Genomic DNA, 15,233 nt, shown 5'->3' with positions numbered 1-15,233 from the left:
ATACTCAAAATATGAGTGCATTTATTGTGTGTTTTCTGCAATATCATACGTTATAAGCGGACCACTGCATGTTGAAATGGGGGTGGGGCTCCTTAAATCCCCCAGAAAGTATAGAGTAGGCACTTCACCTATGAAAGAAAATATCACGCAACCTCTCCTTTCAGAAAAGAACAAATCGATTTAACACGAAACCGTCTTTAGCATAGTAACCACCCCATCAGTACCAAACATACTTTACCTACCTCCCCCTGGCCGTCTTTGGCGTAGTAGCCCATCTCAAGCACATCAACAAGTTTGACTCAGTCACCACACCATAAGTTTCAAACATACTTTACATACCTCCCCATGGCCGTCTTTGGCGTAGTAGCCCATCTCAGGCACATCAACAAGTTTGACTTGATTACATGGTGCTGGAGCTCCCACATGACCTTGAAACAAAATTTCTGATTTAGTTCTCTATTAAAATATGATACTGTGACCTGGGTTTCATAATTCCATGCAAGGTGGTAAACGCGTTTTCGTTATGTCATCCAACAAATGCGGCCACGACGTTTTAGTGGGCAAATTCATTTATTTATATACCTGTTGAGAAATCACTAAGTCGTTGCATCGTCACAATAGCTGTTGTCTCTGTCTGGCCATATCCTTCCTGGAGCTAAAATGCAAACATCGTTACTAATGTCATTATGGAAAAACTCGCGCGATATTATTATTAAAGATTGGTCGTCACTTCCCTACCGTGAGGGAGCCATGTGCGCGCATTTCGATTGGATAAGCAGTGATTTAACGCGCTGGGATTGGTTTGAAGGAGGTCTTTAATTCCGTACTGTAAGGTTACCGTGTCCGAGCGTTGGAAGTTGCGCGCTGTTATTGGTGCCGTGTGCTGTTTTGCGTCATAAACAATCAATCGTAAAGACAAAACAAGAATACAAAAATTCTTACATAGCATCCCATGACACATCTGATAAACGTGGTAACATTGGCTGACAGTGGTGCTGATCCGCACGTGATGATACGCACGTTACCTCCAAGAAGGTTCTAGATTACAGTACAATATAACAGTAAGTATAATTTTAGACTTGAATATAGAGTTTCTCGTACTGTAATTGGTTGAATCACTGCCCGAGCGGTGATCATAAAGTTTTCCAAAGTTGGCCAGAGCCAAAGTAAAATGCTAAAACGTATTTTTATCGTGAATTTCGTCTTTTCTCTTCAAGTCTATAATCATTGACACTTTAGACGTATCGCATTAACATCGTCGTTTTTTGAGTATCCCATGAGGTAGGCAGACAGTTGCGGTCTTGGGTGCCCAGGAATCCCTTTCCTGCCTAGAACTTAAAATAGAGTTTCTGAGTAACTTAGATTGACATTTACATTGACATGTCGTAAAGCATTTCCGCACATTTGTAACACGAACGCGCGAATAGACGGCACGACTCGTAAAAACATCGAAGCTTATAACACAACCTTTTCGTATAATAACTAATATTGATTTACCTGGATCTTTTTGAATACCAAGCGGTCCCAAATAGTGTTCTTTCGAAGGATGTTTCTAATATATTCAATAAAATGCAAAGTTAACGCAGAGAACATCACATCATAATTTAGTAAGTACGCTGAAACATATGTTGCCTTGAAGGCTACCTGTGTTATTTGCCACTATCCGGCACAAAGATCTACTGTGGAAACTAAAACAAGGTCCATCCCTCCTCTCCTCTCTTCTTCTCTCCTTTCCTCCAACGTTTTCGCTGAAGGGACACGGCTAAGGATTAGGCTAGGCGCTTGGCTACCAGGAAGCCTGACAAATTATTTTGCTGTACCTTTTGAGATCTTGTTGTTTGGAGTGCATTGCAATATCAAATATCCACTTCTTTAGCTTGCTTCTCAGGACCTGAGCTGTGACCTAAAAATATGGAAACCAAACTGAAGGGTTAAGAAAAACAGATTTTTCTGGTCTGATTTTGGCGTTCATTTTTCAGAGGAACCAAGAGTGGCAAGGGATTTGAATTTACCTCTTTTTTCAAGGGTTTATCTGAGTTAGCCACGCCCTGACCTTGATCAGCCCAGAGGTTGTTTCAGGGTTTGATCTGTGAGTTAGCCGTGCCCTGATTTAGATCAGCCCAGAGGTTGTTTCAGAGTTCAATCTGTGAGTTAGCTGTGCCCTGACTTAGATCAGCCCAGAGGTTTTTCAGGGTTCCATCTGTGAGTTAGCCGTGCCCTGACTTAGATCAGCCCGGCCATAGGTTGTTTGAAGGTTCGATCTGAGTTAGCCGTGCGTTGGTCGTGGCCTGACTCAGATGAGCACAGAGGTTGCTAGTTTCAGAAATGTAAAAATTTGAAGGTTGAAACTTAATTTGTAGTTTACTCACTTTGTCGTAAATAACGTTCAATAGGCGTGGGACAGCGGAAAAGACTGTGGGTCTGAATACGCAAAAAAAAAAAACAATAAAATGCATAACTCGTACACTTAAAGTGCACCTAAATATAGCCCCTTCAGTAGAAAACAAAACAAAACTGAAGAATTAAATGCTTTTTTATTGTTTTCCGTTGTGTTGACGTAAGAAAATTCAATTAGCCCCCTAAACTCAATTAGCCCCCCCCCCCCCCCTAACATTTTGGCTGGATCCGCCCTTGTAAGGTTTATATTGCTCACCTAGACGTCATTCGGTCTTCATTAAATATATAGGGGATATAAATATACAATAAGGGAATATAGTTGGAATTAACAGTAGATTATCCAATCTCATGAGAATTGGAACCTGTTGTTTTGTCCCGCAGATGGAGCTGCATTTCATAGTGCTGCAATGGGTCTATAGAAATGTTTTTTAAAATTCAAGAAAAGCTGTACTAAGACTCCATAAAAGAACTGATACCAACTCAAGAAAGACATAAATTCAGTGAATGAGGTCTATTATTACTAACTATGCAGATAAACGTACTTTAGCTCCTGGAAATCTTCCATCAAAGTTTCTCTTTTCCCTCGTGAAAACCCGATTCTCGCTCCACTTGACAGCATCAGAACCTAAAAAATAAAGGTCTTTTAGACACTACTGTCCAGCATGTAATGTATAGTGGCAGAGGGGGACTGGGAAGGAGAGGGGGGAGGAGGTAAAGTTTCAAAAGAGCAAGACAGATAGGGTCTAGGTACTAGTAGTATGAAAGTGCCAGTTCTACATCATACGGGCCCCGTCGGGCTGCCACGGATTCATAGGGGTTTTGAGATCATATGTTCTATTTTTGGGGCTCTTCATACAGAGAGAAATTTCAAAGTGTTTTTCTAGTTTTCGCTTGATCTTTTCATCGGCGTGATTCAGTTGGATTCACCTCAATGCAACTGTCGCTGTGATATGCAAATAATGAATAGACGTCATGCATCATGAGGAATTTAATTATATTATATTCATTTTGATCTCGTATTTTGGACAAAAATCTTTGACAATATTTTAGTATTATATTTTAATATCTTATATATATATCAGTGCTGAACTGAACTGTAACTGAACTGTAATGATCGGTCATTCCTAGAGGGCTTTACGCGTCGTCTGGTTGATTTGAGACTACAACGTTGGATCATGTCGCTTTTGCGTTAGCGGTGAATTGTACACTGAGTGCCGTAAGTAATATGAAGTGTTATGTTGTGTATTACATATTAGTAGCAAAGATTGAAGCTTCAGCACTGAACATTATTTTGTCTCCCTACATAAATATGATGATAATTGGCTTGAACCGCTGTGTCCCAGCTCAGCTACTTGGATAAACGAACCCAACCAAAACAAAACAAGATCCCCCAAATATAAGGGGAAAAAATGTACGAAATATTAGATATTTGAAAGTTACTTTCCAGCAAACAATAGACTTACTTTACTTTGCGGAAGGAAACGAAGTTAAAAATTTCGTGTGCACATTATTGGCATGAATCTTTACTTACAAAATAACGATATACAATATACACTTACAGTCAAACCACCTCAAGCGTGAACACGTACATACATACATACATACATACATACATACATACATACATACATACATACTTTATTATTTGGTACCTCAATTTGATATTTACAAGTCATAGATATATAAATTAACAAGAATTCAGGCACAAGCTACCTATAATAACCTAAAGGTTAGCCAAGATAGGCAGCTAGCATATTTACAATAATTATATAAAATTTGATTGTCGAGAGAGGTATATTAATTCTAATTACAATATAATTATATTCATATAAGAAAAAAATATTAAATATATTACAAGAATTAAATAAATAAGCAGCAAAATGATCATAGAAAATATACAATAAATAAATAAACACTAATATTAATAGATCAGGGGGAAAAAACACGTAGAAGTCATTAAGAGCGGTTGTCCGTGTCGGTCAGGTAAAATGTGAAAATTCAAAATCCTTCAAACTTCGTCAAAATGTAGGCCTATAAGAACTAACAACGTTGTGTGAGTTTCATCTCGATCAGATAAATATTTTAGGAGATAGGCGTCTACATTTGATTTCAAAGTTCACTTCCGGTTTTTCGAGGCCATTCTACAGCACTTCCAAAAGTACTCTGGATCTCAAAATATTTTGTGTATTTCAACCAAATATACAAAGCCTTCAAAAATGGTTTATCCGTGGCTGTGGATATCTTTTAAAACACTTACATTTTATATTCCGTCATTTTGAGAATATTTTCTAGTGCTTGACAAGAGGTCAAAGAACACCAGATTAAAATGCTTCATCCAACGGTGAAGGTCCCCTTTCAAACTATAAAAAATTATAAACATGATCCTTCTATTGGATAACTAAAGGCTAGAAAAATCTTATAACGATCCTACCTTGAAGTTTTCGTCATCCTGAAACTTGGAAATCATCTTTAAATGCCGTAAATCTGTGCGAATCTGAACTGTCCGACGAGTAGTATAGGGAATGGGGGTTCCAGCGCAATCTCAACACGGGCAAGACCCGTGTCAAAAATCCACCTACGGAAACAACCCACTCCAAGTGTGGTTGGGGGCAACAGCGCAAATATGTTAGTCTATATATGGAGTGCGAAGATTGTAAGAGAACTTTTAAGAAAGAAGCGGATTTGAAAAAGCATTTGAAAATGAAGACGAAGTGTATGAGCAGTTATGATTGTGGATGTGGTAAGAAGTTTGAGACTAAGGTTAAATTGTTTTGGCATTGTCAGGACTGTGAGTACGACTACGACGACCCAAAAAGTGCTTGGTATTAGGTATAAAATATTTCCTATTATATAGATGGAATCCCAAAGCAACTTCAGCACGGTGTCAATACCCGGTAACGGTGAGATTGACGTTAGACAGTTTTGGCGTCAGTCAGAAAGGAAGGTTAAAAGGACTCTCCGAAAAGGTATAGAAGAATTAGGAGCCCTGAAAGCGAGCATAATGGTAGAAGTAAGTTTGTCAAAAGACGAGGTAATGACGACAGCAATGTTGCGATCAAAGTCGTTAGTGATATTAGAATCCACGAATCTGGATAGGTCACTCAGTGAAGCCTTAGAAGCAATAATGGAGTCGCTGTCTAACTACACGAAAGAAGGATCGGGTTGGACAGTAGAGGAGGTTGAAGGAATAGAGATAAGTATGGCCAGGTACGTACCCATACGAGGGGGGAGTTACGTACCGCTACCAACGTGGGTAGAAAGGAAGAAGGCTATTGTAAACGTGAAGAATGAAGACAATCGATGCTTTATGTGGGCAATCAGGTCTGCACTGTATCCAGCAGAGAAGGATCCCTGTAGGACAAGTAAGTATCCCACGGACGATTTAGAGTGGGATGGTGTGGAATTTCCCATGCAGTTGATAGACATCCCCATATTTGAGGAAATAAACGATCTAGCAATTAACGTTTACGGAGTCAGAGAGCAGACGATAGTACCGTTAGTTCTGTCAAAAAGTAAAGGAGAGCGCGTACATTTATTCTACCACGGCGGACACTACTCATGGGTTAAACACATTAGCAGACTATTCTACAGACATACTAAGCACAAAGGCAAAAAGTACTTCTGCGACTGCTGCTTGCTGTCATTTACATCCTTAAATGCCCTAAAGAAACACGATGAGATCTGCCGCGGAGTCGAAGAAGTGGCACAACGGATCCAGATGCCCACCAACAAAGAGCTTTCATACGCAGACCATCAAAAGCAGATGCAGGTACCTTACGTGATATATGCAGACTTCGAAGCGTTGATAACTAAGGAAGAGCAGAAACGTGGTGCCACGAATAAGGTAGGATTACACGAGATCTGCTCCTTTGGTTACATAGTAGTCAGATCAGACGGCAAAGCAAACCCTCCTGTGATTTACCGAGGTAAGAACGCAGCTAATGAGTTTCTAGAAGCATTGCGAGAAGAGGAGGGGGAGATTAGAGAACAATTAAGACGTCCAAAGAAGATGGAATTTACCAAAGAGAACCAGGAGGCTTTTAACAAGGCAAAAAAATGCCACATTTGTCAACATACGCTTCTTCAGTTTGGAAGACGAGCCAAGAAAGCGTGGGATGAAGATGGAAAGTATCTAGGAGAAGCTCATTTTAAATGCGGGAAGTATGCTAAGAAAGGTGAGAAGCCGGGAAAGCCCTCCACGCACTGCATTCACTGCCACAAAGCATTTGTTGAGGATTTCTATGTGGATAAGGTTAGAGATCACTGCCACATCACGGGTAAATACAGAGGAGCGGCTCATTGGAAATGCAATATAAACTTCAAAGTAGATCCAGAAATGGAAATACCCGTATTCTTTCACAACCTCCGCGGTTACGACTCCCATTTGCTACTACAAGGAACAGACGGCTCCGACGTCAAATGCATACCCAACAACAAAGAGCGCTACATGTCCGTAACTGTGGGTAAGCTAAAGTTCTTAGATTCGCAGCAGTTTATGGCGGACTCCTTAGCAAACCTCGTAAAGTATAACACCAACTTTCCCATTTCCAGCCAATACGGCGCGGAAAGGAAAGGAGTCTACCCATACGAATACATGGACTCCTGGGATCGATTCAAAGAACCCCTACCACCCAAAGATCGCTTCTACAGCACCCTAAACGAGTCCGGTATAAAGGATGAGGAGTACCAGCATGCGTTAGACGTGTGGGAAAAGTACTCCTGTGAGAACATGGGGGACTACCACGACATCTACCTAAGGTCTGACGTGGTGCTGCTTGCAGATGTTTTCCAAAGCTTCAGAAAGATGGCTATGGAATATTACGGATTGGATCCCGCTAATTTCTACACGGCTCCTGGGCTCAGCTGGAGTGCTTTGTTAAAGAAAACGAATGCGCAGTTGGATCTCCTAACGGAGTACGACATGTATCGGTTTATGGAAGACGGTATCCGCGGCGGCGTATGCGGGCCCAGCCGACGTTACGCCCGCGCAAACAACCCCTTAGTAGAGCACGACCCAGAGAAACCAACCACATACATTTACTACCTGGATGCGAATAACCTTTATGGTTGGGCAATGTCACAGTACCTACCTGTGAGAGACTTCGAATGGGATCCAGTGAAGCCGATAGACTTCTACATGCAGGTAGGAAAGGAGGAAGACAAGGGTTACGTCTTAGAAGTGGATCTGGAGTACCCAGAGCGCCTGCACGACGAACACAATGAGTTCCCCTTAGCACCAGAAGCGATAGAGATACCATTTAAGCAGCTAAGTCCGCTGCAAAAGCAAATATGCCCTGGTTACAAACCGTACAGGAAACTAACTATGAACCTGATGGATAAGAAGAAGTATGTGGTACATTACCGCAACCTGCAGTTCTACGTGCGACACGGAATGCGCGTAGAGAAGATCCACAGAGTCCTAAAATTCACGCAGGAACCCTGGATGCGCCCCTACATTGACTTTAACACGCAAAAGCGTACCGCAGCGAAAAATGACTTCGAGAAAAACCTCTTCAAACTGATGAACAACAGCGTGTTCGGAAAGACAATGGAGAACATCCGCAAGCGCGTAAGCGTAAAAATAGTCAGCACCAAAGAGGAAGCAGAAGCATACGTGTCACAGCCAGGCTTCGTTAGATACGTAGAAATGCTGAACTTCTACGTGATTCACATGAAAAGGGCAAACCTCTTACTAAACAAGCCCGTTTACACAGGCTTTACGGTGCTGGATCTATCGAAGCTGCTTATGTACGAGTTCTACTACGATAAGCTTAAGCCAAAGTACGGAGACCGCTGTCGCCTCCTGTACACAGACACCGACTCCCTAATTCTAGAAGTGCAAACGGAAGACGTTTACAAAGACTGCCTCCCCGACATAGACGAGTACGACACCAGCGGCTACCCGAAGGAGCACTTCCTTTACTCTGCGAAGAATAAGAAGGTAATTGGGAAGATGAAAGACGAAATGTTAGGAAAACCCATAGTAGAGTACGTGGGTCTGAAACCAAAGATGTACAGCGTGCTAAAGTTAGACGGCGTAGAAAAGAAAGCTAAAGGCGTAAAAAAGTACGTGGTTAAGAAGGACATTACGCACGAGTCCTACCTCAACGTATTACGAACACGCAAGGAACAGCGGCATAAGATGAACAGCCTGCGCAGCTATGGTCATCAGATACATAACGTCACGCAGGAGAAGGTGTCACTGTCTGCATTTGACGGTAAGCGATGGATGTGTGATGACGGAGTGCATACGATAGCATTCGGACATCACACGATAAGCAGTTCTTCTTTGACGAACCCACGCGTGGGACCATCATGAAGATAATACAAGATGGGCTGACCCTTCTTAGCTATCGCACTTCGGATCTGGTAAGTTTCCAAAGACCAATTAGGATCCGTAGCTCTTTTGGATCCTCCTTCTAATTCACCCGGCTCATAGAGATATCGAACCGTGACATTACCTAATTTCTTTTCATGGGGGAAGACCGCCCTCGAACTTCTGATGAAGGACTTGTGTTCCACGTGTTTCTTTTTTATGGCATCCTTGGGTTTTATTCCCGTAGCCCTGGCCGCCTCGTTGTTCAAAGCTGCGACGACCTGGGGGAGCCTCTGAGTCCATTCCCTGTTGCGTTTGGAGGGATCTTCCAGCTCTTTCCAATACTGGTACCCAAAGAGACGCTCTGCCAAGGTCTTATTGAATCTTTCGACGATGCTCTGACCCCTGTGGTACTCTGCTTTAGCTCTTCTAATCTTAGTGTCGTGGTCTTTCAGGGTCTTGGTAACCACGCCCATAAACTCCGTCCCCGCATCCACTTGCAGCAGCTTAGGCCATTTCAAGACGCGCTTATAAACCCTACCTAGGGCTTCTGCGACTTCCCCAGAATCCTTGCTGGTTATGGGTTCGGCGTCCTTGTATCTGCTTGCGATATCGACTACGGTCAAAGCGTACCTATAGGTCTTCTTTCTCACCTTGTCGTGCGGTAAGAAAAGCAAGTCCGCCTGATGAACTTCATTGGGGGCATTTACGGTAAAGCTGGGCCTGGGAATGTACTTAGGCACGGGAAGATAAACCTGCCAGAGGGTTTGTTTTTTTAACCAATTCTTAGCCGTCTCTTCTGATACCCTGGCCGCGGTCGCGAGTTTCTTGATAGCTGACGCTCCTCTCCAATAGCCTTCCGGCCCATAGTAAATCCTTTTAAGTTTGTCCTCTACGCGGCCCATTATATGAATTCCAAAACGAGATTGATCTTACGTCCGTTAAAATCCACCGTCTTTCCGTCCACTTTAATGGTAATGTTTATGCTTTCTACCAGATTAGATAAGCCATAGCTCAAAGAAATGGGAGTGTATTCTACTGGGTCAAATGGATTACCCTTGGGTAGAAACTTGGACATAAGAGAAGACTTTTCTCCATTGTTGTAACTATGAACCAAGTCGCAATAGACTTCGTAAGAGGATGCGACTTTCCATTTCACATCATATGTACTGCCGCTATTTATCGTGGTACTAGTAAGGCCCAGGAGTTCTACCAATGAACTGTCCTTTAGATTGGCGCTCCCATTATTTTTCTTGAATTTCATTTCATGGGGTAATCCTGTGGTAAGAGTATATCCATGCTTTGCTAGCTCCTTAGCCAGTGTTATAGGGGTGTAATGGGAATCTGGTATTTTTGGTTTGGTGCCGGAAGTCACGACGACAAAGCCATTAATTAAATTATACCAAGAATTATACAAAGAGCAACTAACCAACCGAACCTTACAGGCTTTGATGGGAGGATTCAAATACGTGGTAAAGTCATTCTTGTCGCTTTCCAAAAAGACGATCATTATATTAGATACGCCAAAGCCACGCCTCCGGCCAGCCCTGCGACTCCCACGAATACCAACTCACTATCTTTTTGTTTCTTAGAAGGCTGGTAGTAATTCTTGAACTGAGGCTTTTTCATTCTAAAGTCGGGGTGTGCTTGCGCATAAAGTTTGAAGGCGTAGTCTGTGTTTTCGAAGTTCTTGTCTGCCTGCATTTTGTCTTGGTAGTTCTTATCCAACCAATCCCTGTAAGCTTGTCTTTTTTCATTCCAAGCTGCTACGTCCCGCTGATATTTCTCCAGCGCTAAGTCGTGTCTCTTCCTTTCGGCGGCACCGCTTTTGTCGCCTCTGACTAATCTATCCAAATATTGACCACCATAATTAGCTCCCGTAAATGCTAAAGCTGCAATGACTCCACCTGCGACTAAGCTAACCATTATACATTAGGTAGGTACTTTTCCTTCCGTAGATAATCCTTTACCATGATAGCCCCGCCTACGGCAGCGGTCATCTTAGCAAAATTAGCGAAGCTCTTGCTTGGGTCTTCAGTAAAGTCTTCTTTGAGCACTTTCTTACCTACCCAACCAATACCCGCAACAATAGAAGTAATGATAGCTGCCTCTTCAACAGTTTTCAACAACGCGGTCGACATTATATTACAAAGCAAGAAGGAAAATCTAGGTCGCCACGGGTGATAAATCTACTCCATTTCAGGGATTTTGCTTTTTTTAACCTCCACAGGTGCGTGATATGTTGGCGGCACATGTACGGCCTCCCACTTTACTTTTGGCTTCGTAGCCCGCCATTGTAAGTAAAGGCTGCCTGCTGCTATAGCGACTCCTAACGCGCCAATGACGTACCCAGGATTAATGAAGGATTCCTCTTCCTCCACCTTTTCTTCTTTCTTTGCTTTGTTCTTTTTATTCATCTCCGCGAGCTTCTTCCCCGCGGCAACTCTGCCTGCAGATTTAGGCTTGGTAATCTTCTGCTCCTCCTGAGGTTGTTCTTCGGTGCCACTCATCTTATATCTAAGGACTTGAAGGACTTGACTAAGTACTTGAGGCGACTTGACAACGACTTGGCAATGACTTGACAACGACTTGACTAAGTACTTGAGAGTGACTTAAGGACGACTTGACTAAGTACTTGAGAATGACTTAAGGATGACTTGACTAAGTACTTGAGAATGACTTAAGGACGACTTGACTAGGTACTTGAGGTGACTTGACAACGACTTGACTAAGTACTTGAGGCGACTTGATCAGGTACCTCAGCAAGTGCTGCCTGAAAGACCTTTTCAACTTCTCTGTCCTTCTTGAAGTCCTTCCAAGATGTTCCTAAGGAACCTAGTACCTCCTTCAAGTCGACATGCTGAGCCACGTGCAAAGCCGCAGAGGCGACTGCCATTAACTTACCGCACTTCAAAGACAACCACCCGCAGGTTATCTTAAGTTCTTGGGCGATGACATAGTCATCTCTTATGTCCTTCTGTAGTTGCTCCACGTCGTCTATGGGCAGTGCAAGTCCAAGCAATTTAGTGGCAAGTCGGATAGCGGAGTCTGCTACGGCGTCCGTGGTCTTACTTGCAAGGGCAGCCTCGTACCTCTTATGGAACTTCTTAACCTCCTCTTCCGACAACTTATTAACCTGTTCATGGGTAAGTTCCTTGCCTATCATTTCTTTACACTTCCCAGATGACACAAGGATGTTAAGTTGTTCCTTGAGGTTACTTTCATCTAACTGTGTGGGGACTTCATCTAAGAGCTGCTCAATGTCCATATACATTAGGAATCATAGATTCCAACCTCGTACGGAAACCTCAAAGAGAAGATCATCTTGGAATGTTGGTGCGTTTTTAAATGCCGCATGTATTCGTGCAGCTGTTCCTTGCTTATCTCACCGCCGTAGTCGCTTAAGATGGTTTCCAGGTCAGACTTACTTGGAGTATAAAATACTACGAGAGAGCCTATGTTTTCCCTAAAGGGCTTAGAGACACTGGTAAGCTGCTGCGAGAGCAACCAAACGCTGATATTGTCGTGTCTGCCGCTGAAAGCGAGCTTCACTAATTCGGAGGTGCGTCTTTTTACGTCGTCCCCACAGGCAATGTCATCCAGTATGAGTAAAGTCTGTGTATCTTTAGGGAATTGCTTGTGCCAGAACTTCAAATGGTTGGATAACTCGTTAGGGTCTAAAATATCTACGAAGAAGTCGTCGTCTTTCACTCCTATGCCTTCCCAGGTGCGGTTATTCACGTAGGTGGGACAAAGCAGCACTATGTAGTCAAAGCGGTATCTAAAGGATCCTAATAGCTGCTCTACCACGAACTGGGTCTTTCCGCAGCCGGTGGGTCCTACTATCAGAGCATTGCAGGGAATATGATTCGGATCCATTATATATAGATGGACCCAGTGGAAGCAGTAAGAAGGATTGCCGCCGACGCAAAAGATAAAAGAGACACCATAGAAATGCAAAGGGAAGAGATAGACCGGTTAAAAGAGCGTGTACAGGAATTGTACGATGAAATGTGTGGTCTGAAGCGTGCAGAACGGCTTGGCGCGCTTTTGACAATGGCGGGTTGGGCTAAGGAGTCCATTAAGGACTTCATTCGATATCCCCCATAAATATATGGACTGCATTACGTGCGAACTACCTGCTGACTGCATAATCCCTCCACCGATACCCAAACCGCGTAAAAAATACACCTGCCGTCACTGTAATAAGGTATTCTCTGAAGAAGACTTCGTTGGACATTGGTGTCCCGCGGATACTAAAGCACAAAGGACTTTAGACGACGCTCGAGAAGAGTAAGAGGTCGCAAAGAAGATCTTACTAAGCCCCGGCAAGGGGAATTAGCATAGGTCTTTCTTTTTTATTGTTATTTTGTTAAATGCTGCAAAGAGGTCTCAAGTAAGGACCTATTTTTTATTGTTATTTTGTTAAATCGAAGAATGGTTAACATGATTATCTTTTTGCTGGTTTCAACGATGAGAAAGAATGATACCTCATCTCTTAATGGGGGGCTTAACAAAATAACAAGAAATAATAGACCTTATCCTAAAACCCTCTTACAGGGTTTAACAATTTAACAATAAAAAATAAGGTATATATAATGAAGTGCGTGCAATGCGATAGAACTTTTAGTAGCAAGCAGCGACTGCAATACCATCTTTCCAAGAAAGTCTGTCAGAAGACCATCAGCACTGTTTGCGGTGACTGCGGTAAGGAACTGTCCACAGTACAGGTCCTACGATATCACCGCGAGCATAGAGTCTGCCTTAAAGGTCATTGCCGCCGATGCGATGAACCCCTCTTCGAAGAAAACTGGCATAAATACCGCTGCCGACGTTACCACCTCGAAGAAGTCGTCTGTGAAACCCACGGCGATTTAGCAGAGCGATGTTGCCCCCTTGAAACCAGCCGGGCTTTAGTGCTGCGTAAAAAAGAAATAGACCAAGATTTCGTATGCTTTGACGACTACGAAGGAGTAAGATGGGAGAACCGAGAACACTGGGACGGCATCTGCGATAAATGTGGTTGTCAACGCAGCGGTCAACATATTTGGTGTTGCCTGTACGAAGGTCCCAAGCCTTTAGACCATTACCTTGCAATACGAAAAGAATGGTCTAATATATGATGTTACCTTACGTCGCAGCGTTCGCAGGAGGAGCCTTGATTACGATATCGATCGATTTCATGTCGGAAAAAATGAGGTCCGACGTAGCAGACCAATACCTAGAAGCCCATGAGGATGACTAATCACACAATGGATTAGCCTCCGCCTTTCTTTCAACGTCGAACTTCCATCGACCGTTGACTTTACCATAGCTACGTATGTGAGTGTACTCTTCGCCTTGCAGTACGTACCGTACGCAGTCAGGAGCCCATAAGCTGTACTCTTGGCTGCCGTCTAAGAGGACCAACCTTAAGCGGTTAATGTCCTCGAAGACGACATAATTTTTTATTTCGTATGAAATGCCTTGTATTAATTCGCGCCAGTGAGTTTGTTCAACTATCATTATATTTATGAAATATCTTTCGGTGCGTTTGTAGCGTCTCCTGTGACTTGAAAGCCTTAACGCAGCCGGGACAAGGTATGCGAATGCCGGCGACGTAACGGTCGATTTCCCTGCAGATCAGATCGTAATCGTTGCTTACCATCGTTAAGTATCCATTCATTTCATATTGCGTCAATACCGCTTTTTGTTTGTCAGACAATGCGCCGTTACCCTTTGGCGTCTTCAGTTCCAGACATAACCCATTGTATTTCTTATGGGAGTTAAGAATTAGGATGTCGGGTTGACCTGCCTGGTAGCCCTTTTGCCAGCACGTTATCCTTTTACTGGTGGTATCTTGCAATTCCCCGAGTCCAGGTGCTAATAACAGTGTAGGGTGAAACCGGCGTACGTAATCGATGACCTTCTTATGTAAGTCAAACTCATTCTCGATCTTGAAAACCAACTTATTTGGACCATCCAACGAGTACTTTCCCGTCTTCCTTAACGTAGGTAGGACATCCTCGAAGACCCAATCTTGAAATGCCTCTGCTGTCGGTAGCTTGGAGCTAAATATTAACTGATACAAACCAGATTCCGTCACGTACAGGGATTGTGGGTGTGAACCAGAAGGGAGGCGATTCACCTCTATTCTAAATTCACTAAGCCTCTTCTTATGCTTATCCCGCACGTGGACTTTAATAGCATCTTTGGTGTCTGCGTAACCTAATGCCTTTGCTACCTCTTTCGCCTTAAAGTACAGCTTGTCGCTTTGCACTATGCATTGCAGTTTAGTTTCGTTGTTTTTGAATACGCGGAGCATATTATACGTAAGGAATATTTTTTATCCTTTCGCGAGCCTAGTAGGCAACGCTTTTTAGCTGATTCATTTCCACGCTCAGTTGCGCGTCTGAGACTACGAAAATGTATGCGTTGATCTTATCGCCGTCACCCGCGGAGGCATTCTTGGTGCGTTTGATCTCCAAAGTGATGCCATCCTGCGTATTTACTAAACGTAAACCCTGGCCATGTAGGTTTT

At 43.1% G+C, this 15,233-nt stretch overlaps 2 protein-coding genes across 2 annotated transcripts in view; one reads left to right on the top strand and one right to left on the bottom strand.

Annotated features, from left to right (window-relative positions):
• The window catches only part of LOC116286501 (long-chain-fatty-acid--CoA ligase 1), a 62,777-nt gene that overhangs the window by 12,545 nt on the left and 34,999 nt on the right, over positions 1-15,233 (bottom strand). The window contains exons 11-17 of the mRNA XM_031693029.2: positions 2,940-3,022; positions 2,370-2,421; positions 1,821-1,903; positions 1,498-1,552; positions 943-1,038; positions 583-655; positions 340-428 (exon numbers count right to left, since the gene is read on the bottom strand). Of these exons, the coding sequence (XP_031548889.2) occupies positions 340-428; positions 583-655; positions 943-1,038; positions 1,498-1,552; positions 1,821-1,903; positions 2,370-2,421; positions 2,940-3,022 (531 nt within the window). The remainder of the gene's footprint in view (positions 1-339; positions 429-582; positions 656-942; positions 1,039-1,497; positions 1,553-1,820; positions 1,904-2,369; positions 2,422-2,939; positions 3,023-15,233) is intronic.
• The window catches only part of LOC116286486 (uncharacterized), a 28,682-nt gene continuing 16,664 nt past the window's right edge, over positions 3,216-15,233 (top strand). Inside the window, exon 1 of the mRNA XM_031693009.2 lies at positions 3,216-3,613. The gene's annotated coding sequence lies outside the window, so the exon portion shown is untranslated. The remainder of the gene's footprint in view (positions 3,614-15,233) is intronic.

This window comes from Actinia tenebrosa, unplaced genomic scaffold, assembly GCF_029948245.1.
Source record: "Actinia tenebrosa isolate PJP-AT-01 unplaced genomic scaffold, QUT_ActTen_1.0 PGA_scaffold13__45_contigs__length_12533684, whole genome shotgun sequence".
Lineage (NCBI taxonomy): Eukaryota > Metazoa > Cnidaria > Anthozoa > Actiniaria > Actiniidae > Actinia > Actinia tenebrosa.
The sequence above is the reverse complement of the archived record's forward strand: the minus strand, read 5'-3'. Positions and strand labels throughout refer to the sequence as shown.